The sequence below is a fragment of the Physeter macrocephalus genome, chromosome 10 (assembly GCF_002837175.3).
Source record: "Physeter macrocephalus isolate SW-GA chromosome 10, ASM283717v5, whole genome shotgun sequence".
NCBI lineage: Eukaryota > Metazoa > Chordata > Mammalia > Artiodactyla > Physeteridae > Physeter > Physeter macrocephalus.
Genome location: NC_041223.1, coordinates 49,281,797 through 49,308,313, shown reverse-complemented (window position 1 = coordinate 49,308,313; position 26,517 = coordinate 49,281,797). Strand labels below are relative to the sequence as shown.

The 26,517-nt window shown below is 44.6% G+C and overlaps 2 protein-coding genes and 1 pseudogene across 5 annotated transcripts in view; all 3 read right to left on the bottom strand.

Annotated features, from left to right (window-relative positions):
* Positions 1-26,517, bottom strand: part of FYN (FYN proto-oncogene, Src family tyrosine kinase) — a 219,264-nt gene that overhangs the window by 120,697 nt on the left and 72,050 nt on the right. For all 4 annotated transcript variants that reach the window (XM_055087549.1, XM_024115517.2, XM_055087550.1 and 1 more), the window contains exon 3: positions 9,417-9,486. The gene's annotated coding sequence lies outside the window, so the exon portion shown is untranslated. The remainder of the gene's footprint in view (positions 1-9,416; positions 9,487-26,517) is intronic.
* On the bottom strand, positions 4,881-5,987 carry LOC102987242 (small nuclear ribonucleoprotein-associated protein N-like; annotated as a pseudogene).
* LOC102987528 (SNRPN upstream reading frame protein-like) lies at positions 5,928-6,322 on the bottom strand. Its single transcript, XM_055087552.1, has one exon. The coding sequence runs from the start codon at positions 6,144-6,146 to the stop codon at positions 5,928-5,930; it is 219 nt and encodes a 72-aa protein (XP_054943527.1). The 5' UTR covers positions 6,147-6,322.

Below are 26,517 nucleotides of genomic sequence, written 5' to 3'. Positions count from 1 at the left end.
CACGTGGAGAGCTGGCGCCTGGAGATTGAATGGCCTGATGCTCCCTCCCCTGCGTTGGCCGGGGGAAGCCAGCTGGGGGTCCTGGCTCCCGAGGGGCACCTGTCCCTCCCCCAACTCCCACCGCACACTTGTTCCAGCTCTTTGAAACAGTCTGTTTGAAAGTGAAAGTGCAGTTCAGTAATAAACTGTGTTGACTCAGTGAAAAACAAAATCCCATAAAATGAAGGTTTTATATTAATGTATCAATTAAAGAACACTTCCATGAAGCCCAACTTTCCCTCTTCAAAACTCAGACACCCCCCCAAATCAAAACAGTATCACATTTCAAGAATATTAATATCTGTTTAAAAGAGGGTGTTAAAAACAAATAAGCAAACAGACAGACAAACAATGAATTCCATTTCTAAGCAAAGCCATGACTGACTCAAGCCTCAGTCAGCAGCGGTGCTGGTGCTGAAAACTGGCAACTTGGCTGGAAAGTATCAGAATATATTAATTAGCTGCCAACATTAAAAAGTTGGAATGGTAAACACACAGATAGAGATCTCTGGTGATGCTGGGCCCACATCTGTCAGAGACCCAGGAGCACCTGCCCCTTTTAGGTGTGGATAGCTTGTGTTTCTCCAGCTGCACAGCCCTGCCCTCACTGACTTTCCCTGTTTATGGACCTACCAGTCAGGCAGGCATTCATCTAAGGCAAGAACTGTAGGGTGGGAGATACAGCCAGGGTTGGAGGTCGGAGGGAACACGAATGAGTGGAAAACCCTGGCTCTAAGCCTGACAGATCTGCTTGATGTTGGCTCCACCGTGGGAGCTGGGTGACCCTGAGCAAGTCACTTCGCTTGCTAGTCTGAGCTGTTGTGAGAGAAGAAAGTGAAAGGAGTTCTATAGGTAAGGCGTCTGTGTGGTCCTGGTATGCAGTAAATGCTCTGCTAAAGTTACTCCTTCTTATTCTGAAGGTGAGAAATAAAAATGTTTAGCACAATCTATTATCACAGCAAAAGATAGCTGACTACCAAGGAAGTGGCTTAAAAATCATCACTGAAAAATATGAAGCCCTAGATCATTCACTATAAAGAACTGGGGAAGTGAAAGCAAAGGGTGAAAAATATCAGACACTATCCCAGTGTAATAACTGCTGCAGGTGAGGATTATTCATCGATACTCAAAGCACTGGATTGAAGGTGGGTGGGGGACAGGATGTTGACAAAGGACCCAGGTATCAGCCCATAGATGCCTTACTGACTCAAAGTATATCTGGACACTGGTGAGGTCTGGTTACCACCTGATCTGTGAAATCAAACTTAGCACTGTGGATGGCAGGCCAAGTTGACATCATCTGCCTCCTGATGTGATGTAATATCAAGCATGCAATACTACCTATGAAGTATTCTTGGCAAAAGAGGCTTAACCTGCATCTAATAACAAGCCTACAGATCTAACAATTTTTAGGAAATGGGTTAAAAAACAAGCAAGTTAAAAAACACTGTGAAGAAACAGACAAGCCCAGAAGGCAAGACATTTTATACCACAACCAGCCAGGGACAACTGGGAAAGTTTGAACATGGACTGGATATTAGATAATATTATGGAATTATTGTTAAATTTCTTACTAGCTAATAGTATTGTAGTTATATAGAAGAAAGTGCTTAGATTTAGAATATACATGGTGAACTATTTAAAGTGTCACGGTGTTTGCAACTTCCAAATGGTGTAGCAAAAATTTCTAGAATGTATACTATATATACTATATATTGTATATTACATATATGTTACATATATGTAATTGGAAGAGGGAATAAAAAAGGCAAATGTGGCAAATTTAGAACAATTGGTATTTGTTTTATCATTCTCTCAAACCAGTAGGTTTGAAAATTTTCAAAATAAAAAATTGAGATAGAAACTGGAAGAAGAAAAAGGGGGAAAAAAAAAGAGAAAAGAAAAAAAAAGAAAAGATCAGACACTGTCGCTTCCTCCCCTTTTCATAATCCCTTCAACCTTTATATTCAGGTCAGCTTCACTGTGTGCCTTTTCATTCAACATGGTTTTATTTTTACCACTTTAATAAATTTCATGTGTGCTCATTCAAACTGATGTAGCCACTGTTTGGCTTCTTTGTTGGCTGACATCAAAACCAAACTTTAAACAAAGCTCCAACAGGCTGTAGAAGTGTACCAGGTAGATAAGAAGCCTAAGATATCTTATCAAAAACTCCTGAGATTGATACCTAATTGCCCCTCTGGATGGTTTGTAAGCCAGTAAGATTGGATCAAAGGCTTTGGGTGGAGCATCCTCTTTGATCTCTTCCAAAGACAGCACTCTCTGTGTCCACCTGCACTGGGCGTTGATAGAGGAACGGCAGGAACAGGGTGCTGGTAGGCTGGGCCACTGAGGTCTCAGAGAGGCTGTTTCCCCTGGAGTGTGCCACACCTGAGCTCTGGTGTGCACAGCAGCAATGGCATAATCTGAGGAACAGCCATTCTGAGTTCAATTTTACTTCAGTGAGCGCTCCCAAAGAAGTGGGGATTTTCTGTGATGCCTTTAATGTGGAGAGGGACATAAAGATCCTGGATTCGGAGAGAGTGGGTAGGAGCCCGGCTCTTCTGCATAGCAGCCATGCAACCTCAGAGCAGTGCTTCTGAGTAAGAGTGCAATGAATGCTGTGCCAGGGACAATTCTTCACCGGGCAGGGCTGTCCCAGACGCGGCAGGACGTTTACCATCCCTGCCCCACCCCCTGTCTCCAACATGCCAACAGTGACTTACTCTTTGAGGGCAGGACAACAAACATGCCCACACTCCCAAACGCCCCCTGTCTGAGACGCAGGCTAAAGTCTCGGAGCCTCGGATTATATCTGGGCATAACACCTGCTCCACCGCCGAAGAGGTGGCTTGGGAGGGGCAAGTGTGCAGCAGCTTCTTACGAACCTAAGCTGGTTACACAAATGGTATCATAACATGCACTCACATGGGCAGCCTGTCAGTTATGGGCAGGGCTGGGGGGTGGGTGGGTCCCCACCACCTGGATCGCAGGTGGGATGTATTACACAGGGTCAGCTCTCCGGTCATGTACTAGAATACACGACAGCTACTTATTCTGAAAACGTTTCCCTTCCACAAGCGGGAAATTCTGGTTTACGTGTTGCTGCAGGTAAAAACCACACAACAGTGTGCATTTTAGAGTGAATTCTAAGTACGTGGGCTCTTGGAGCAGACAAGCAGGAGGGCAGCCTCAAAGCAGCTTCAAAGAACCTGGTTTAGGATGGCACCAAAACTAACCCGGAAAGAGAAGAACACTTCTCTTCGTGAGCAAGAGATAAACGATTGTGCGAATTACTTCAAAGATGAAGAGTACAAGGCTATAGAATGTGGTGCTTGTTCTTAGGGACGCCAGAGCAGGGCCAGCATGCACAGAGCTGACTTTCAACGTGCCGTACTGCTCTGTTCTTTATAGCTTTCAGTGGCTCTCACGGAAGGGAATCTGAGAAGCTGGGCAGCGCTGCTGCGTGCGACCTGTATGCCCCGACAAAGGGGAGAATGGAGCCTCGGTTCACACAGGTTAGTGCGTGGGAGCCACCTGGAGAGCTAGGCAGGAAGCCCCCGCTCCCCACTCCCCCAGGGATCCACCTGATGCACCAGAGGCAGAGCAGGGCAAAGGCACAAACCTTGAAGAACAAAAGCGAAAGCAGATACCCAGTCCAGGTCATTAGGCGAAGAGCGCTGAAACAAGCTCATGAGAATTACCCATGGGTTGGAGAGGGCGTGCTGGAAACGAGCAGCTATAAATGTGTAGTTTTGCTACAGATCTTTACATTAAAATATTTTGCCCCAACATGGTGTTTTTATAGTTTCCCTTGACTCTGCTTACTATTACCTCTGGCACATTCCTCCAAATTCTATTCGTCTTAAAAACAGCAGACTGATAATGTAAAGTCCCTAAATCTCTGGGCTCGGCCATCTAAATGAGATCTTTTATCCTTCTCTTCTCCAGCTTTCCAGAACGCATTTTCATAGCATTCTTGCAAGAGGAAAGATTATCAGAAAAAGAAAAATGAAGGGGAGTAAAGTCAAAGGAAAATACCGAATACCAAAGCTTTTGGTAGGAAAATATTTATGTCCACAAGCACACAACCACACCCTTTCTGGGAAGATATTACTGGCCTTGAAGCTGGGTTAGTGGATCCCAAAATATACCTCACAAAAAGCACAGTTACCCTCCCGAAACAGGCCCTATAATTAAAATCTTTTCATGTGGATTGTCCTATATCACAACTTGACATATGTTGCTTTAATCTCCCTGCTTCAGCAAATGTGGCCATATTGGGCTACACAAGCTCTCAACAACTCCCGGTTAAACCAGATTGTAGTGTCACTAGAAAATTGATGGAAATAAACAGTCCTGTGTACCAAAATACCCAATCTCAATCATCTGTAATGAGATCTCTCTCCTCCCTAAGCACATTTTCATCACACCAGAATCACACCCTTGATTCAAAAGGATGGACTAGCCCAGAATGAAATACCATTTCATCTCAGAGGTCATCTGAAGACAAACACATCTGAAGAAGCTGGGGCTGAAATTTAAAATACGAGACAATGTCTTTTGTGTGAATGCTGGGATCAAGTTGTGTGAGTCGTGCTTCTAGCTTTAGTTGACAGTCCTCAGTATAAGTCTGCAGACACCCATCTGTCTGAATTCATTTAGATCAGATCTTGCTTGGAATCAGTGGTAATGTAGGGGCCCTTTCAGCTCCGTGATTCTCTGAACAAACTTCTTGATGTTTTCTAGTTATATATTTACATTTAATTAAATGTCAAAATATTAAAAATTTTAAACCTTCAAAATCATGAGTACTTTAGACACTGATTTTTTTTCACAGTTTAATTTATGCATTTATTAGCTAATATTAATGCAGCAGAGGAGACAAAAGCTCACAAACACTCCACACATTTCACAAGACACATTACAGGAAAAAAAAGTGACTAAGAAGGATCAATAGTATCCTAGGGTCTTGGTGGACGCATTCCTGGGGGAGTTGGACCTCTTATTCCTGGTGGAGGGGGTCTCATTCCTGGAGGGGGCATGCCTATTGGTGTCCCTCGAGTAGGAGGAAGCCCAATTGGTGGGCCCATGGGTGGTCTCATACCAGGTGGAGGAGCCATAATTCCTGGAGGTGAAGTTGCTCGACCAACAGGTGTAGGTGCAGTCCCACGCCCTGGTGGATACCGAGGTGGGGCTCCAGCAATGCTCGCAGTAGCAGCAACTGCAGCAGCTGCGACAGTGCCTCTTCCCTGTGGGGTTATTACCTGTTGGGATGGCCCCCCAACCCGTCGGACAGGGCCTGCTAATCCAGCAGGAGCCTGGGGAATTGGAACACCAGCTGGAACACCTCTGCCGGCTGCCCTCCCAACCCCAGGGCCTCCTGCAGCTCCAGCAAGTGGTACCCGAGCAATGCCAGTATCTTTGGGGGGTGGTCCCTCCACAGTCATGGAAACCAAGTTCTCCCCACGGAGCAACACCAGACCCCAAACCCGCTTTTCTTCACGCTCTGGCTGCTTAGCATCCTTTGGCTTGATCTTCCTGAACTCATCACAATCACAGAGCATCAAGTTCATATGCTTGTCAAAGGCCTTAAAGGTGCCAGTGAAGATCCAACCATCTTGCAGGACACACATCTCATCCGGGAGTCAATGTGCTGCAGCATCTGGCTGCTCTTTCCCACAGTCATGATTGCTGCTCCACCAAATCCAATGTCCACAGGAAAGTTTCGGGATCCTTAAGACCTAAGGGAAGGCTACAGATTAAGGTATGACGCACGTTCTCCTACAAACAGTGCAAGCTGGGGCGGAAGATTCGAATAGTAGACGGAGCCTGTTTTGTTTTGTTTTCTCTCTTGGAATCAGCTACCTGGGTGTTCCAATACTGCTTTAACCACCTCTTGGTGCCTCAGCTAAGAATGCCTGTCTCAGTTCTGCCTGGAAATCCACCACAGGGACTTGCTGCTGCTGCGGAGATCGCCTTGGATACAGGTGACACTCCTGGTTGCTCAGTGAGGCTGTTCTCCTCCGTTTGACTTGGTCTTCTACCTCTGGTACGTGCTGTTCTGTGGTCCGTCTCAGGCGTAAACGGTCCCTGGCCCGCTCCATCGCGCCGCTGGCCGCTCCTCAGAAGACACCGTCAGGCATCTCTGGCAGCAGCTCCACTCTACGAGGACTTTGCCGGGGCGGCACCAAGAAATACCTGATTTTTTAATTATTATTATTATTTCCATATCGGTTTCACAGCCTCAGCACTATTGACATCTTGGGCTGGATCATTTCTGTGTGTGTGTGTGGAGACGGGTGTCCTATGCATTTTAGGGTCTTTAGCAGTAACTCTAGCTTCCACCCACTAGATGCCAGTAGCACACACCCACCCTCCCTCCCTGCCGTGTGGAAACCAAAAATTTCTTCAGACATTTGCCAAATGTCCTCTGCGAGGACAAAAACAACCCAGGTTGAGAACTACTGCTCTCTCTCTCTATCTATTTATATATCTCTCCCTGGCATGGCCAGGAAAAAAAATCTAGATTTTTCAAGGCACCTACAAGTTTAATTTTCAGAATTTCTAACTTCCTATGACTCACAGTGAAGAATCAGGATCTGTAATATAGTACTACCCCGAAAGATTTATAAACAGCACCACTGCTGTTTCAAACTAGGGGTGGCAGGGCCTGGCCTCATTTCAGTTAAGACATTTATGAGGACGGATCTGCTGCCACCCGATCTCTTGGACTGCTAACCTCCCTACTTTTAGGAGCTCCATTCTTAGAAGACTACTAAGAAATTCTTCACGATCCAGTTACCAGGCCCTCAGTATGGAAGGGGATAAGGACTGGTGTCTATTAACACCATCTACAGAAGCGAGGACCCATTGTACTCCTCCCGGGCCAAACCCCCTCGGGGGCTGCGTTTCTAGCACTGGGCCATTCGTGTCGGGAGTGGTAAAGCCGATGCTTCCTCAAGAAGAGGCGCCGGGTGGGCAGGGAAAGGAAAATAACATCAGGAGACAAAGAGTCAAAGAACGGAGATGGTAAGTTCAGCCCAGAGAAGAAGAATGAGGAAGGAGAGCATCTTCAAATATCTGGTGGGCTGGTGTGTGGAAAAGTGAGTGTACTTGTCTCTATCTGCTTACAGAGTGACTCAGGGAAGTCAGCAATTCAGTAAATACTTATCACAGGCCTTCTAGGTGGCAGTCACTGTCCAGACACTGAAATGACAGGAAGTACGAAGACCAAGTCCTTGTTCCCTTGACCACATATTGTAGCTCAACAGAAGGACTAGATCGCTTTTCTTTCCTCCCCCCTACTCTCTCCTTCCCTCTTTAACAATTTGACCTAATGTCCAGGTATCTAATTGCTCGTTTTTTTCCCATTAAAAAAATTAAGGTTTAATTAACTACAGCAAAATTCTCCTTTTCTATTGTATAGTCCTGTGAGTTTTCACAAAACCTACAGTTGTATAAATACCAGTACAATCAAGATCTAGAACAATTTTCTCACCCCCTTAAATTTCCCTGTGCCCTGAATTGCTTTTTAATTGGAGAAAGCTCCTCTGTGCAGTAGCAAACCCCACCTTTGAGAGAATGTGAATTCCCCTCTGTCAAGAATTCTGGAGAAAAGATGTTTTTTGGTTAGTGGGAGACTGGGCCAGACAACCCCTGAGGCCGTGTCCATCTCTTTGATCCCCTGCAACTGGAGGGTTGTCACCTCCAGACACCCGATCTTAACCATCAGCTGATACGGTTGATTCTCTCCAACCACAGGTAAAGGCTCCACCTCAAAGCCAAATTCTTTTGGTCAAAGCTCAAAAATTTCCTTCCAATAATTGGATCTCTGTGAAGGCTGCATAATAAGCATAGACAAAAAGTCCAACTTTTTGTCTATGAAATGAAAGCCTCAACATGGTTACTGAAGCCTAAACCAAGGGTACCATCTCCTCTCCACCCTTCTTTTTCTTCTCGTTATCTTGGTTCAAAATAACTTTAACTCCAAAACCAAACAAAGCTCAAACAACGTGATTGCACCTGGCTGCAGAGATGGAAGGAAGGGAAGTTAAATTAGCTAAGCTGGTTTAAGAATGGGTTGAGAGGGTTAGAGAAGATGGCAAAGGTCTCGGGGACACTGTTATGCAGTGGACGCTGCAGGAGGGACTGTGGCGACCAGCTGTGACGCCCCCTGTGATAGCAAATGGGGTGTGACCAGCCCCTTCCCAGCGGCCCTCCTGCTGGAAGATTCTCACACCTTTTGCTGGCCTGACCTCAATGGCAGATGTCCAGTTTCCAAACAAGGGTGTTCTGTTGTCAAGAATAACTGCTTTTCACAGACACAGAGAACAGACTTGTGGTTGCCAAGGGGGAGGGATGGATTGGGAGACTGGGTGAGCAGATGCAAACCAGTATATATAGACTGGATCAACAACAAGGTCCTACTGTAGAGCACAGGGAACTGTATTCAATATCCTGTGATAAACCGTAATGGAAAAGAATATGAAAAAGAATGTGTATATATATATATGAATCACTTTGTTGTACAGCAGAAATAAACACAACTATACTTCAATAAAATATTGAATGTATTTTCTATTTAAAATATAAATCAACTATACTTCAATAAAATAAATTAAAAAACAGAAGAATAACTGCTTTATTGAGCACTCATGGTGCCCCAGCACTACCTAGTTTGGTTTATTCTCACAACACTCTGAGGTAGGTAACATTATAAGCCTCATTTAACAGACGAGGAGGTTGAGGCTCAGAGAGGTTATATAACAACCGATAAGTGTAGAACTTGAGTTTTAACCCTAGTCTCCTGTCCTTTTGACTACTGCTAGCAAGGTCTTCTGGGTGTTTGCTGAATTTAATGTTCCTGGTCTCAGGCTGCTGTTATGCTGGTTGGTGGGCTGGGTCCCAGGCATGCTGGATTCTTAACTCCCTTTCATGTCCCATTCCCCAAGCAGCTAACTGCCTGTTTCTCTCTCATTTCAACATATAGACCAGGAGGATCTCTCTGCTTTGGAAACTTAAAAACATTTTTTTATTCTTTTGGTTTGCAAGTTTATTACTCTCACATTCCACGGATGGCTAAGAACATAAGCTAAATGGTCCCGGGTATTCTTTATCCTGTATCTGGAAGGTTTCCTAAAATCTAGACTTATTATTATATCTTAGAAAACCCCATATTGCTTAATAACATCAGCAATGACAAGAAAAATATGTCATACTGTCAGAAAACACCAACTGAACGTCACATTTAATTATAAAATCCATTTTGTCAAGTGTAGTACAGGTTTAAAAGATGCACAGAACAAAGCCATGGTTTCCCTTTAGGAGCACCATTTACTTCACAAGGTATCAGAAATAAATGCAGCGACACTTACCAAAATTTCCCCCAACGATCACAAACTTTATATATACCACATGTCTTCTAATACAGCTGCTGGACTGGTCCTGAAAAATACCACAACAAAAGGAAACATGCATCATTAGGCAGAAGTAATTTAATATATATTGTGTTTCCCTTCTGGAAACCACAACATCTTCCTTGTTTGGGGCACCCATCAATGTACCACACTCTTACTGCCAGATTTCTCTTTGTTTTTCACAGGAAAGATGAAACCAATTTACAAACTGACTCAGCACTCACTAATAACAAACAAATAACAATCTGGACAATGAAAAAAACCAGAAACTGTGCTTATAAATACTTTATTTGAATTTTTAGCCTTTTAAAATAATTGAAGGTAAGAGAACAATGCAAAGATATCTCAAGCTGAACCCATAACCTTTTCTCCCCCCCAAACCAATTCCTCTCTCCTCTTTCTTTCAGCAATACACTCCATTCTCCCCTGCTGGCTGTGAGGCCCTCACTTCTGTTTTCTAGATTTCATTTTATTATCTGAAAAATAGGAATTACTGTACTAACCTCACAGGGTTGTTATGAGCATTAAATAATATAAATTTAGTGACATATAAATGACACTGAAAGGCTTCAAACAGCATCTGGCACAGTAATCACTCGGGGAAGGCGAGGAGCTATTATCCTTCTCTGGATCATGCAGGCCTGAAGCCTAAGCCGGCCTTGCTCACATGCACGGCAAACCCTGGCCTGAGCCTGACCTTCGAGTCCCATGGCAACTCTGGAACTCACTGCCTCTCTCCATTCTCACCTTTACACTCTTGTTTGGTCAGCTTCACTCCTTGCAGAAACCCACCTCCTGGCCTCCAGCTCCTTCTCTTCCAATCCTGCTTCTTCCTAAACGCAACTTAAAGCCTCAGCGGAAACACCTCTACTGCTTCCCACCACCTACAAGTTTACCTGTGAAATTATCAATATATCAGCCTGGGCCTCCCACTCGCCTTAGCTCTGTCCCCACATCTTCCCATCAGATGCTGCAGAATCCAGCCACCAGTCCTGCCTCAGCCTGTGGACATTCCAGACCCTTCTCTGAGTGTCTTCTGTCCCATAAGTGCCAGTAGGTGGCCTCACCATTTTCTAAGCCTAGGGCTCTTTACCTTTTTGTTCCATAACAGTCTAGAGACATGTTTCTCAGAATAATGTTTTTAAATTCTTGAAGTTAACACATGAAATGCATAGGACTTAAAAGAAGTATACTGATATTCAGTTATCAAAATATATAACAAAATTATGATGTGCTTCTCTTAACATTTAAATAAGTTCCAGGCAAAGTCTGATTACTACCGTAGTTTTGAAGTAATGTTGGGCATAAATGATACTTCAGGGTATCTGTAACTATAATGTAATATGAAAATGCCTAGAATTACTATTGGTGACAAACAGCTAATACTACTGTCATAACAGAACGAAATGTTAGGTTTCAATTAAGGGTTAGTGAAAATAGATAATTTTCCTCCATCCAAGTTCACAGACACTCCCTCCCCCAGAATTCCATCCGTGGAATTCTGGGGGAGGGGGTGTCAGGTCACAAGCCCCACTTTAAGGCCTAGAGTAACTCTCATCATCTTCTTGAGCCCATTTCTACCTGGACTTTCCCAATTTGGTATTATCTTACCCCTCTTTGCTTTTCTCTTTTTAAAAATTGTATTTTATTTGATATAGATACTTTGAATGTACTTATTGTATCCTACTTTTTAAGTTGTAAGTCTTCTAAGTTGTACGGGAAGGCCCTATTTTTTCCCCATTTTTTATTCCTCTCAAGTCGGTGAAGAATGCCCTGCCTCATAGCTCACAGCAGGAAGACATTCAGCCAGCACTGTTTGAACCAATCAGTGAATAATAGTGCAGTCTTGCTTGCAGAACACAGGCTCAGCTAATATTAATATTATTTCACCTCTGTCTGGCAGCCTATGAGGTTCTAAATATGAAGATGGGACACCTAAACATTGTATATTTAGATTATAAAATTCTGAAGTTAGGCAACAAAATGTTCCCCTTTTTTATTTCTCCTTAGGGAGTGAATGCTTGGTCAGCGTGGCTGAAAGACAGATCTCCCTGGAACAGACCGACTGTTCAATCATTCCGCCCACACATGGGGCATCTGTGTGACATGAGCACAATTCCTGCCTTAGTGGAACTTCGAGCCTAGCAGCTTTCCCCAGCTAGTCCAGAAGGGCTGAGAATCTCTCAAAGTGTCAGGGACTTTGCAAAGACAAGGAATAGCCAGTGATTCCCCTAAGTACAGGTGCTTTGGTGACCCACATAGATGAGGCCAGTTAGTAAGAGTTGCTCTGCCTTCCCACAGGTCTCACAGATGTGAAGCCGTGGTTCCAGAGGAGGTGAGTCAAGTCGATGGAGCAGTGAAATTCCACCTCCCCTCCTGAATGATGTCTTTGCATATGAGGTTGGAGATGGCAAGCCCTCCAAGGGGACCATCCCAGAGGGGTTTACTCAATGCCTAGTGGCATATTCCACTCCGGGCCCCACTGAGTCTGTGATGGAGCAGCCTCATGATGGACACTGGTCCTTTGGTCTTATCAGCCTTTTTTTCCAAAATTGCTGCAGCTCAGAACTCCTGTGTGTCTTTTGCCAACGAAAAAACACATGAAAAATAACAGAATAGTTCTTCCTTTTCAATGAAGAGAGCATAGTGATTTTTCTCCACTGAAAACCATGCATTAGGGCACTGTGACCATTTGCTTTGGCAGAAATTCGACACTGGCAAGCAGCATTTTTCATGCCCAACATCATGTCAAGTGACTCGTAGGACAAGTCGGGGTGTACCCTCCCTCCCCAGTAACTAAGACGGATGAGATAGCTACTCAGAGGACAATGGCTGGACTTGGCACACTCTTTTTTTTTTTTTTTTTTTTTTCTCCGGTACGCGGGCCTCTCACTGCTGTGGCCTCTCCCGTTGCGGAGCACAGGCTCCGGACGCGCAGGCTTAGCAGCCATGGCTCACGGGCCCAGCCGCTCCGCCGCATGTGGGATCCTCCCCGACCGGGGCACGAACCCGTGTCCCCTGCATCGGCAGGCAGACTCTCAACCACTGCACCACCAGGGAAGCCCGCGCAGAACGTTTTGCTGGGAGCTTCTCCCATTCTTCTGGGAGAAATTGCCTGCTTCTGAATGGTTGTGTAGGATGTGATGCCTAGGACTTCCGTAGCTATCTTGCTCCAACTGAAGCATAAAGCTGGCCCACAGAGGAAGACAAAGACAGAAAAAACACAGGGAAGGAGAGTAGGGGTGTTTGTATTCAGTCAACCCTGAAGTCTGCAGAGCTACTAGACTTCCAATAAGTTTCTTATTGTACAGGCCTCCTTAAGTTGGGTTGTCAATTGTCTGCAGCTGGAAAGCATCCTGACTAATCAGTCCCTAATAAAGCATTATAAAAGGAACAGAATGCCTAGGCACCAGTCAGCCACACAGTGAAGGGTCCAGACAAGTCAGTGCATCAAGAGACCAGAGCAACAGTTCAGAGGCCTATTTTTTTTTTTTTTTTTTGCGGTAGGCGGGCCTCTCACCGCTGTGGCCTCTCCCGCTGCGGAGCACAGGCTCCGGACGCGCAGGCTCAGCGGCCATGGCTCACGGGCCCAGCCGCTCCGCGGCACGTGGGATCTTCCCGGACCGGGGCATGAACCCGTGTGCCCTGCATCGGCAGGCGGACTCTCAACCACTGCGCCACCAGGGAAGCCCCAGAGGCCTATTTTGTTTAGGAACTGACCCAGTAGGATTTCCGGTTCTGACAACCGTTATTTGCTTTGCACATTTCCAAAAGCTTTCTAAATCAGCCAGTCTAAATGATCAACCAGGGGAAGTGCTGAACGTTTTCCAAATTCTTTTAACCAGAGTGGTCAACAGTTGCTTCTGGAGAAGTCACATGGATGTCATTTCCTGCAAAAACAATGGGAGACTAATTGCTCAGCCCCAGACTCCAATAGGGAAAACAACCTGTGATATGTAATTACTGAAGGGTAAATAAGGAAAAGCTTGAGGCTCTCAGAATCTGCTTCTGGATCCACTGCAATAACTTTGGGAGAAGGAGTGGTGGTGGGGTGGAGAGAGAGAGAGAGGGAAGAAGGGAGGGAGGGAGGGAGAGGGGGAGCGGGGGAGCAGGAGCAAGCTGGTTTGGGAAAAGATCTGAGGGACTAGCAGCTTAGGCAGCCACCCATATACCACTTTTACGTACCACTGGTATTTATTAAAGACCTGAGTAAACCAAATAGACCTACTATTTTATAAAACCATATATGGCTCTGATGTAATTTTGCTTCACATACAGGAGTGATGTAGTCAATAGTCAAGGAGAACTGGGTGTCTAAATGGACATTCTCTCTTTAGTGTCATAGCTTCTCAACCACAATGGGATATTATTGGCGGATGGGTTTGTTGCGTTGGCTTGATACAGAATGTATCTTCTATTATGGAGTAAACATTAGTTGGTTTTCCACAGAATGTTCCTGAGGTTCCATCACCTCAGGTCTCTCTTTCCCTCCAAACCTTTTTGCTTTCTCTTCCCTGGTACCTCATATACTTCCACAGCTCCAACTATCACCCTTGTCATGAGTTTCAAACTACCTCTCTTGATCTATCACCCTTGTTTCCTATCCCACTGTTGCTCTCTAGACAGAAAGTACCCTGAGGACAGGGACTTTGTTTTGGTCACTGCTATATTCCCAATGCTCAGTGGCTGGCACTGAGTATTAACGTTTGTTGAATGAATAAGTAAAAGGCCTCACTCAGACTCTTAAGACACCTCACAGGAATTCTTGCCATCACCTCTTAAGTGGACTCTTTGCCTCTGGTCTCTCCCTTTCCTACTCTGTCCACACACAGGAAAACTCTAGATTATAGTACTGATCATGTTGGTCCTAAAATGTCTCGGCTGGGAACAACTTACTAGCCCAGACCTGCACTTCACAGGTGAGAAACTGGTCCCAGCGAGGCCAGGAGACTTGCCTAAGGATTTATGATGAGTGGGTGGCAGAGACGGAATTATAATTCAGGCTGCTGACCCAGTGGCTCTTACTACCATGCCACTGGGTCAAAATCTTCCACCGTCTTTCAGCAGAACTGAGTACAGGGCTAGGCATACAGGGCTCTCAGTAAGTACTTGCAGACTGATGGAGACTAGATAAGTGAGAATGGGTCTCTGGCACAGGCCAATGGGAACCCTCTTAAAAGAAAGACAATACCCCAGTATATAATATGGGCAAGGAAGGAGCTGCTCTGGACCTTTGCTCCTGCAGTGCCTATGAGCCACCCCCAAGGAACCTCAGGGTGGTGACACGGCTAGAAAAACCGATAACTTAACACACACTCACACTCTTCAGCTTTGTGCTCAAAACCACTCATCTCCATTCCAAACCCACCTTGGCCTTATCTCCCATTTCTTTTTCCTCCCTCACACCCAGCCTTACGAAAGCATTTGCTGTTTCCAGCACCTGTCCCTCCTCCTGGCCTTCACCTGCCCTGTTTTTCCCTCTCATGCACTCTTACCTCCACCCGCAAGAATGGCGACCCAACCTGCCCCTCGAGCCCAACTCGAATATGAATCCCTCCCTGAATTTCTTGTCCGATTTCCTCCACTGGAATTCATCTCACCATTTACGTGTCTACTATAGACCTTACCACACTGTCTGCTTCACAGGAAAGAGCCAGATCCTTGAGGGCAGGCACTTACCCTAAATCTTTGAACCGCTGACACATTGCCTGGCCCACTGCTTCGCACAGAGGAGCCACTTCTCGTCATTTTGTTGAGTCAGAGGGCTTTGTCCTTTTCAGTTCACCTCTGTGACCTAAGTTCTGTAATGGGGCTTCCAAGTCTTCCTCCAGCCGGTGCAGGCTGATGATAAAGCCAGCACGCTTGCAGGGCCTACCCATTAAGGAACAGCTGTGTGAGTCCCTGCTGTCTTATTTTCAAAAGCAAGGAATGGGGGGCAGGGGCTAGGGAGGGTGACTTCCCCTCCCTTACATAGCTCTCCTACGGCGGCTACGGCTGTCCTGTCCTGTGCAGTGTGAGGTGCAAGCTGGGCATGTGACAGCGTTCCCTGCAAGTCCAAAGTCAATTGTCTGCAAAACTAAAGAGTTCCAAATGGCGCAATAACACATTAAACAAGCAAGTGTGCAAACAAAGCCCATTCGCAAGGGGAGGAGGATGGGAAGCAGAAAACAGAGTTCCCTAGGAAACCAAGCCGAGCCTGCTTTAGGACTGACTGCGGCCTTCACCGCTCGTGGGGGAGGGAGAGGGGTGCTCCAAGAAGGCATCACTGGCCCATCTGCTTTCCCTGCCTACAGGGACCCTGGTCCTTCTGGCTTCACCACCACAAGTTGGGGATACTCAAGCAAGGCTGTGGTTGTTGTCTGTTTTCTTATTTGCTGGAGCGGGAGTAAAGAGTGGAAGGAAAGAGGAGAAGAATGATGGGTAGACCAAGAGATGAGCACGGAGAGCACTCGGCCAGCACAAAGGGGTTACTGACCACAGGATGAGAGGGCAGGAAGGTCGGGCTAGAAAGGGCTGACTGCTCCTCTCTCATCAGCCATTGCCAGGATCAAGGGGACTCAGGCTCACGGTGGAGCAAGGCATGCCCACACCAGCAAATGAGCTTATCTTCAGCTGCCCAAGAGGCGGCTCTGAGTATTTATTTTGGGCTCACTGGCATGGTGGTTGGGCTGAGTCATGCAAAGTGGTGGTCGGAGGGGGTGGATGGGGCTCTAGGGCTCCCCACAATCTCCATCAACCCCAAGCAGGAAGAGTAGCAGTGATATAATTTCTTCTCCTCCTCCTTCACATAATAATTTATTATACATTATTAATATGCAATATATTAATAATTACATAATTATTATTACTTATGATAATGATGATGATTGCTATGTTTAAACCTCTAGGCTGAGGGTTTATTTGGGAAAGACAGAAACAAAGTAAATGCCATTGGAAGAATTAGTTGACTGTCAAGAGGAAAAAGATTCTGTTCCATAAAACTTATGAAAATGAAGTATATATTTATAATAATCATGTCTTTCTTTTCTTCCTGGCAATGAGTTTCTATCAGGTGATCACATCTCTTAGGTATCAGGTAAAAATAAAACAGAAACTCTGTTTTGTAGTGTACTTGAATTATTTCTGATTTTCCTTGTAAATGAAGCTGTTTCTAGTGATTTGCAATCCAGAGTCTGAATAAAAATGCTGCTTTGCTATGATGCAGCTGGACAAGTCCCCGAGCTCTCTTCCAATCTGATTACCATGCTCAAGACCCTCCAAACAGGGCTCCCCTGGTGGCGCAGTGGTTGAGAGTCTGCCTGTCGATGCAGGGGACATGGGTTTGTGCCCCGGTCCGGGAAGATCCCACATGCCACGGAGTGGCTGGGCCCGTGAGCCATGGCCGCTGAGCCTGTGCGTCCGGAGCCTGTGCTCCGCAATGGGAGAGGCCACAACAGTGAGAGGCCCGCGTACTGCAAAAAAAAAAAAAAAAAAAAAGACCCTCCAAACAGACATTCTGCAGTAGCTCCTGGGAAGGCCTGGGATATGCACACAGTATCACAACGCTGCCAAGATCAAGGTTAATAACGATGTGTGCAGAGGCCCTGGAGTGTGGGCTGGCTACAATATTAAAATCCCAGAATCCTGGGGCTGAATGGAATGTTAAAGAATATCTAGTCTGGTAGTCTTTAAGCTGTTTTTAGTACAAGAACCTTGTGTATTCACACGTAGATGTGAGTGCATGTGTATTTCTAACGTTTATGCTACACTCCAACATACTAGATAAAAGTGGAACAGAACAGCTCTGGTTCAAGGAGGAAAGGACTCAAAACACCACCACCTTGGCCATCCTCCTGGCCCACCTGGCACTTCTGGGGGACCCTAACGTTCTCAACCTCAGATCTAGACCCCTATCCCATCCAATATCTGCATCGTGTCCTCAATACCTCTTCCAGCCACGGTTCTCCATGTGGCAACATGGCTGAACTAACGCCTCTACCTTTTCTCTACCAAGGACCTATTTTACCTACATCCAAGGATCCCATATTTTGAACCACTTCGCCTCTTCTAAAAACTGCATTTTTACAGGGAGATCAGCTCGGTGCTTTGTGACCACCTAGAGGGGTGGGATAGGGAGGATGGGAGGGAGGGAGATGCAAGAGGGAAGAGATATGGGGACATATGTATATGTATAACTGATTCACTTTGTTATACAGCAGAAACTAACACACCATTTTAAAGCAATTATACTCCAATAAAGATGTTAAAAAATTAAAAAATACATAAAAAATAAAAACTGCATTTTTGAAAAGGTAACTAATTTATTTGCCCAGCTCTTATTTGGATCCAGTGAGACCTCGACTTAAATCTTAGCCCTGCTAAGCTTGGTAAACATGGGAAAATTCCTTAATAATGTGAAACAGTAAACCCAGTAGAAGTTTTTCTTCACTTCCTCTGCTTTTTATTTCATCAAAACACATCTCCATCAAAAAATATCAAATATATAGGAATAAGTGCAATGAAAGATGTGTAAGACCTTAACACTGAAAACTATTAAAAACATTATTGAGAGAAACTGAAGAAGACCTAAATAATAGAGGGCTATGCCATGTACATGGACTGCAAGTCTCAATATTTTAAAGATGTCAGTTCTCCCCCAAATTGCATCTTCAATGCAATTTCAATTTTAAAAAATAGCAGTTGTTTCTTCTGGTAGAAATTGACACGCAGATTCTAAAATTCATATGGAAATGCAAACTGCCAAAAAACAAAATAATGTTGAAGAACAACAACAAAGCTGGAAGACTTACTCTATCAGATACCAAGATTCATTATAAAATAACAGTATCTGTGTCATAGACAATTAGACCAATAGAACAAAAAAGAAGGTCCCCAAATGGACCTACACAGATAATCACCTGATTTATGACAAAGATGACACTGAAGTTCAATAAATGGCACTGGGTTCACTGGGTACTGTGGGTTGATTGTGTTCCCCCAAAAGATATATTGAAGTCCTAACCACCCCCCAGGACCTAATAATGTGACATTATTTGGAAACAGGGTCACTGAAGATGTAATTAGTTAAAATGAGGTTAGAGTGGGTTAGGGTGGGCCCTAAATCCATTACGACCAGTGTCCTTATAAGAAGATGGAAGTTTAGACACAGAGAAGCACAAGGGGAAGAAGCCTATGTGACAACAGAGGCAGAGATCAGAACAATGCAGCTGCAAGCCAAGGAACGTCAAGGATTACCAGCCACAACCAGAAGCTAGGAAGAGGCAAGGAACGATTCTTCCCTGGAGCCTTCAGAGGGAACATGACCCTGCCCACACCTTGATTTCAGGCTTCTGGCCTCCAGAACCATGAGAGGATACATTTCTGCTGTTTTAGGCCACCCAGTTTGTGGTACTTTGTTACAGTAGCCCTAGGAAATGAATACACTGCGTATCCATATGAAAAAAAATGATTCTTAAGCTCTACTTTACATGCAGAAAGTCAATTCCAGATGCATGGTGGAAATAAATGTGAAAGGTAAAATAATAAAACTTTTAGAAGAAAACAAAGAATACCTTCAGACCTTGTGACAGGTAAAGATTTTTTTAAAAACAGAATACAAGGAAGTGTTAACCATGAAGGAAAAAAATAAATGGGACTGTATTAAAATTAATAATTCTTTATCAAAAGATATCAACAGAATCAAAAGTTAGGCCACATAGTGGAGAAAATAATTTCAATATAGAAATCCAGCAAAGAACTCCTACAAACCCATAAGGAAAAGGCAGATGACCCAATATAAAAATGGGCAAAAACTTGAGAAGAAATTTCACAAAAAGGGAAATCCAAATGGCCAATAAACATATAAAAGATGCTCTAGTTTAGTCATCAAAGAAAACTAAATTAAAATCACAATGCCTTACCAATACACACCTACCAGATAGGCCAAAATGACAGAGACGAAAACCACAAAGTGGTGATGACATGGAAAAACTGGAACTCTCATACAGTGCTGGTGAGAATGTAAATTGATGAAGACACTGTGGAAACCTGGCAGCATCTATCAGAGCTGGACATACCTACGTCCCATGACCCGGGATCTCACCATCAAGGAATCCGTCCTCAGCAACATTAAAGAAACTCACCCACTGACATGTACAGGAGTGTTGCTAGCAGCACTGTCTGCAATAGCCCCAAACTGGAACCCACCCCAAAGCCCATGTGCAACAGAAGGGATAAATAAATTTACAATAAACAATGCATTACACGGCAATGAGAACGAACAAACTACAACTCATAACAACATGGGTTAACTTCCCAAATGTAATGTTGAAAGAGACACAAGAATACATCCTTGAGATTTTATTTATATAAAGTTCAAAGTAGACAAATTCAACCTATGTTAGAAACCATGGTATAATAGTTACCTTTGGTGGGCGTGGGGTTGGTTTGGGACTGGGAAGGGGTCTAAGGGGCTTGGGTGACGTTCTTCCTCCATCTGGCTCCCAGTTACGGGGGAGTATGCACTTGGTGAAAATTCATTTTCAGTGCAATTAACAATGTGTGTACTTTTCTGTATGAATGTTAATACCTCAATTAAAAATAATCTCAGTGGTTAAGGCAGTGAAACCAGAGACAAAACACAGCTGTTGGGCTTCCCTGGTGGCGCAGTGGTTGAGAGTCCGCCTGCTGATGCAGGGGACACGGGTTCGTGCCCCGGTCCGGGAAGATCCCACATGCCGCGGAGCGGCTGGGCCCGTGAGCCATGGCCACTGAGCCTGCGCGTCCGGAGCCTGTGCTCCGCAACGGGAGAGGCCACAGCAGTGAGAGGCCCGCGTACCGCAAAAAAAAAAAAAAAAAACAAAAAAACCCCAGAGCTCTTATAAGTACTGAAAGCAAAAGAGCACAGCAATTTAATTTAAGCAAGATAATTCAAAACTTTGCTTTGCTAAAAGCTTAAAAGTGCCATTTCATTTCATTGGGTTTTTTTATTCACTTAAAATGACTGTCATGCCAAAGTTATTTTATTACTGTATGTTAGGATGGCATGAAGTAAACAGTTTCAAAATGAAATAACACAAATCTTTTTAATTTTTTCTGACTGATTTTTTAAGGCGAAAATCTGGATATTCAAGCCCAATTTTTCACGTCGATTAAAAAACAGCTTCCTGGGGCCTTGGTTTAGTCTGCAGTATCTCTGGAGGGGCAAGCCCTGAGGATAAAGGTGATCTCTATGTGACACATAGTAGGTGCTCCATCCCCCTTCAGAGTCACCCCAAGACATCTGCTCGGGGCCTGCCCCTAAGGGCAACAACAGCTCAGCTTGCCTCTAAGCCTTGCTGTGGATAAATGTATAGTTTCCACTTGACAGCCTGAAATACTGAAAATAACTCCCAGGATACCATTCCTGCCTTTGTCCGTTTCTGGGCTCTTCAGATTCTCGCTTGGATACACATAGTCACGGGGCGGAGTCCTGATCTTGCAGCATCACATGGATGGAGAGAGAATTCTGTCTCCAGTTCTGAGGGTAGCTCAACCTCAGCAGCTGCTCAGAGGCTGTGCGGGGCTGGCCTGTCATCATTGGACATGGGCTCTGCACAACTGCTCTGGCCACCACTAAAATACATCCCTGGGGGCACAGAAACCATATGGCCAGACTCTTGTCTTCTCAGATGCTTTGTTCTTTGGGACCCTCTGGTAGGGAGATTTACTTGGGCACTTACACAGCATCCTGGGCTGCTGGCAGCCTCCACAGGGAGTGAGAGAGGGTCTCACGGTGGCCGACCTTCTGAGCTGGGAGAGCATCGTGTACGAGGGGACTGTGGAGGGTGAAGAGTTCCTATGAAAGAGACCTCACTCACCCTGAGAGGTGAGCATGGAGACCAGGACCATGCAGTCGAGCTGTATGGAGGAGACTCCATGTGCCACGAGGACACCTGGGACTTTGCTCAGCGATTCCATTTCCCCGAATACTGGCTTCCCAAAGGAGACCCCTTAGATTCAAACTCTGTTGTTTTTGTGCAGACTTTCTGATGCTGATTCTACTCTTCACTATCTGACAAATGACGATTTTGTGGATCATTTAAGGAGGTTTCTACATCCCCAGTTAAAGTTCTCTCTGGTAAGAAAAGAACATTTGCTTTTAAAGTCATTTTTTAATAAAGATCTACTGTATAGCACAGGGAACTCCACTCAGTACTCTGTAATGACCTATATGGGAAAAGAATCTAAAAAAGAGTGGATATATGTATACGTATAACTGATTCACTTTGCCGTACACCTGAAAGTAACACAACATTGTAAAGCAACTATACTCCAATAAAAAACTTTTAAAAGGTAAAGTCATTTTTTATCATGAGTGGCCACAGAGATTTTCCGTTTGGAAATATAGATAAATCACAAGAATCAAGCATGATAATCAGTTTAGAATTTACGTGGACTGAGGAAAAATCACACAGGCCAATTCCTTGAGAGCCTTTCAGCTAGATGACTTGGCTGTACCAGAAAGGGCAGGGTAGGCAAACTACAGCCGGTGGGTTGATTCGACTGCTTTTGCACAGCCCATGAACTAAGAATGGTTTTTACATTTTTAAATGGCTGGGGGGAAAAAAACCTAAAGAATAGTTTGTGACATGTGAAAATTCTAAGAAATTCCGATCTTGGAGTCTATAAATGAAGTTGCATTGGAACACAGCCACACCCATTAGTTCATGTATTGTCTCTGGCTGCTGCCATGATACAAAAGCAGAGCTGTCTCAACGGAGACCATATGGCCTGCAAAGTCAAAAAATACTTACTGTCTGGCCATTTACAGAAAACTTTTGTTGACCGGACCTAAGGAACTTGCTGTACGTTTGTAGAAGGCTGCCCACTCTGACCTTATGCTCCGTTTTGTGTTTGAGCTTCTAGGGCTGTCTCTGCAATCAGCGGCCAGTCCCAGTGCTGGTGCCAATTTCACACTAACCTGGTAAACCAACACAACCCACCACTGTAGTTCCTTTCACTCTGTGGTCTGTAATCAATTTAGGGGGTCAGAAAATTCAACTTAGTTGGTTGTGACCAACATTTTCTTTAATGAAATAAAAGGGAAAAATATCAAAGGCATTCATTGATATGGACTGAAATGTGCCTCCCTTTTCCCATATGTTGATGTCCTAACCCCCAGTACAACTTCAGAATGTGACTGTACTTGGAGACAGGGATTTTGAAGAGGTAATTAAGTTAAAATGAGGTCCTAGGGTAAGGCCCTAATCCAATATGTCTGGGGTCCTCATAAGACAAAGAGATTAGGGGAAAAGACGGCATCTGTAAGCCAACGAGAAAGACCTCAGAAGAAATCAACACTGCTGACACGTTGATTTGTCAGACTTCCAGCCTTCAGCACTGTGCGAAAATAAATTTCTGTTGTTTAAGCCACTCAGACCATGGTACTTTGTTATGGCAGCCTAGCAAACTAATACAGGCATCATATGTAGTATTATTTGGTGAAAAAAATTTCTTTCAATCACACGTGCATGTGATATGGTAATACAACCATATCACAAAATGTATTACATTTTGTGCATCATATCAAAATAAATGGAGAGACATACACACTTGGTAGCAAAACCACAGGCGGGTGGTCTAACTGAACCAAGACAAAAGAGGAGAAAAGAGCATTTACTGAGCATGTTATATGTGTAACATATATATATATATATATATATATATGTTATGTTTGTATATATTATTATCTTATTTTGTCCTCACGGTAACCCTACGCAATGGGTAATATTATACATCTTCAACTTCAGCCAATATATTGGCTTTGTCAATATAGTCATTCACCAACCATTTACTGAGTGTCTGTCATGCTCCAAGCAACTCTGTCAGGCACTGGAGAGTCAAATTTGGTCTCTGGGAACAAACTCTAACAAGACCCAAAGGCAGGCAGGGCTGGGCAGTAATCATGCAGGCCCTGTTCTCAACCCTCCCTGGATCTGTGGCCCTGAGAAAGGCTGGCTTCACCTCTCCAGCTCCAGCCGCCTCATTTGTAAAACAAGGAAAATCCTGACCCAGTTCACAGTCCTGTGGTGAAGGATAAGTGAACAGAATTCTGGGCTTGTTTTTATCTATACAGTGCCAGTTGGATTCTACCTGTTTATAACCAGCACTGCTTTCTTTTTTTTTTTTTTTTTGGAAACTCTATACTTATTCTTTAAGAAAAAATAAAGAGCTAGAAATGAGGTTCAGTGATTAAAGGTATATTCCGTATTCTTTCTCAGAACATCTAGATTAACAATTTCAGAAATGAACACCTGCTTCCCAACCTCAGACAAAAGCAGAAGGAACTCAAAGTTCCTGCAAGGTTCAGTAACATTCCAAGGACAAAACTAGGTGAGGTGCTGCCAGTCTTGAGGGAAATAATCCAATGATAACTAGCACTTCAAAAACCTAATAAAAGTAATTCACAGTTTTCCATCTAATCCTTTTAGGAAATGATTTTTAAAAAGCAACATTAAAGGGCTTCCCTGGTGGCGCAGTGGTTGCGCGTCCGCCTGCCGATGCGGGGGAACCGGGTTCGCGCCCCGGTCTGGGAGGATCCCACATGCCGCGGAGCGGCTGGGCCCGTGAGCCATGGCCGCTGAGCCTGCGCGTCCGGAGCCTGTGCTCCGCAACGGGAGAGGCCACGGCAGAGGGAGGCCCGCATACCACAAAAAAAAAAAAAAAGCAACATTAAAAACAAACAAGTGTTAATCTAAGTGTTATAAAAGTTAACATTTCTGAGAAAGACCACAGGACACAAAGGATACCAACCTTCTCGTCCAAATCAGACATAATTATGAAAATCTCTCTTCTCTGTCACCCACATTGAAGTCATTTTCCAAACATTAAAAACACCTGTACAAATTAATGCCCTATGATAGAAAGAAGAGGAGGTAGAGAAGGAGCTGGGAAGGGGTGTGGGGAGACAAACAGACCTAAAAATGGGGCCCGTTGGAAGTCTTCCTTTATTGGCTATGAAGGTGAAAAAATAAGCACTGCACAAATTCATTCACTGTGAGAGAAAGTGCAGCTCTAACTCCTAGTGTTTGCATTTTACTTTAAAGGTTAAAGGTACTTTCCACTTGTTTCTACATCTTCAGATTCTCTGGGGTCCTTGGAGCGTTCAAAAGCTTTACAATTATCTAGACTAAAATCCACCCCCCCCACAATGGTTCATTTCACTGATGTGACTTATCAATAACTGCACAGTTGGGGTCGGGCACAAACGGCTCAGGTGAAGCAAACATCTCTGTTTACTTCTCTGTCTTGCGGATGCCAGCGGTCACGGTCCCCTTCCCACTGCTCCGGCAGCTCCCCCCCACGGCAGTGCGCAAGCGCGGCAGCCTCAGGGGACGCCTCCCGCCCCGATCCTGCCTGCGTTCACACGGACTTCCAAGCCGGGCGGGGGAGGACCTCACAACAGCGGATGTCCTTCACAGTGAAGGACATGAACGTACTGTGATGACATACTCAGTAATTGCTCTCCTTTTTAAAAAGGAGTGGTAAAAATTATATTTAAAATGCTTGTTGATGCCCTGTGGGTATGAGTCACTCTGTAAAGCAGGATCAAAATGGATCCTCTGTTATGGGTTCCTGCCCGTTCTTTGATTCTAAACAACTTTATTAATGTTAATAGGAGTTACTCACACATCAATGGGAGGATAAATTCCCTGGGTTTCGTGGCACTTCAATTAATGATTTGTAATAAGCCGTGTAAAATGCTTTCTAATTTTCTTCCAAGTAATGCCACACTACCCCAGAAGAGCTGGAAATTAGGCATGGGTCTCACCACGGGGTGGGAAAGACAGGGGGATGGGAGAAAGAAGGATCTCCAGCTGGTTGGAGGCTCTGCAGGAGAGCTTCTCAGCACGTAGTGCGGGGGAGTGCAGCAGGAGGGACAGACACAACTCGCCCAAGGGATAACGAACGTGATGAAGGGAGGAAAAGAAAACTCACAGAAAGCAAGCCTGACGCAGAAGGAGTTTACTATAATCTAAAATGGAAAAGACTGACTGCAACGGTGCTTCTTAAATCTGTCACAGGATCCTCCCATTTTTCCAGAGCATAAGTTAATACCATTCACTGACTCCTGAAAATACCCACCAAGATGAAAATGGGAATTTAAGTTCCAAGGATGATGCAGCAGAATTGCTAATGAATAGGTTATTTTGCAGTTGACACAGAGCTCTGCCTCCATTTCTGGAAACCCAGCTTTAGATTTAACCCTCCCTTGCCCAGGCCTGCAGTTCTCTCCTCAACTATTCTCGTGGGAAACCAAGTGATTATTATTATTGAAATCTTCTGACGATAGGGTGGGGTGTCATGGGGGCTGCAGCAGAGATAAGTATGAATGGCCAATGCCTAAATTCCATGATTTGGAAAGAGAACAGCTCAAAATTTTAATCTAAAAAATCTCAGTGTTTGCTCTTCGATCCTTAATCACCTTATACTTCCTTGCACTTTATCCTAATGCTTCTCAGATAGTAAGAAGACCTCTGCCAGGAAATAATGAGACCCCACATCATAAAAGACTAGACGCACAGCCACAGGTGTGGGAGCGTCTGCTCTGTAGGATCAGATGGCTTTTCAGGTGGGTTCCCCAGTTTTCCTGTTAACACCTGCCTAGTCTCCGTGAAGTAGAACACATGGAAAGTCTTATGACGTGCAGTTTAACTGAACAAATATTTGTAGGGAGAGAAATTTGTTGGCTGGGAAAATGAATACCAAAATTCATCAGAACTTCCATACCAGCCACCTAAGACTTATCTGGAAACGTATCATTCACTCTGAATTTTCAGAAAACTGAGGGGCCTCTCCAGTGGTCCAGATCATACTAGAAAATCATGAGCCAATTACAAAAATAGCAAGTGCATCTGAGACTGGTGACAAAAACGGTGCCTGGGTTGTGCACCATTGTTGTATTACTCCTTCCTCTCACTTCCACTGGTATTAGACATACATATGAGTGCTCTGTAGGCAGCCTACACATGAGCACAGCCTTTGAGAAAAAGGGCTTTGCCCCACCTTAGTCCCCACGATGATTGGCATGAATTCGTTG

Coding starts and splice junctions, on each gene's coding strand:
- LOC102987528 (XM_055087552.1), bottom strand. CDS start 6,146: ATGGAGCGGGCCAGGGACCGTTTACGCCTGAGACGGACCACAGAACAG.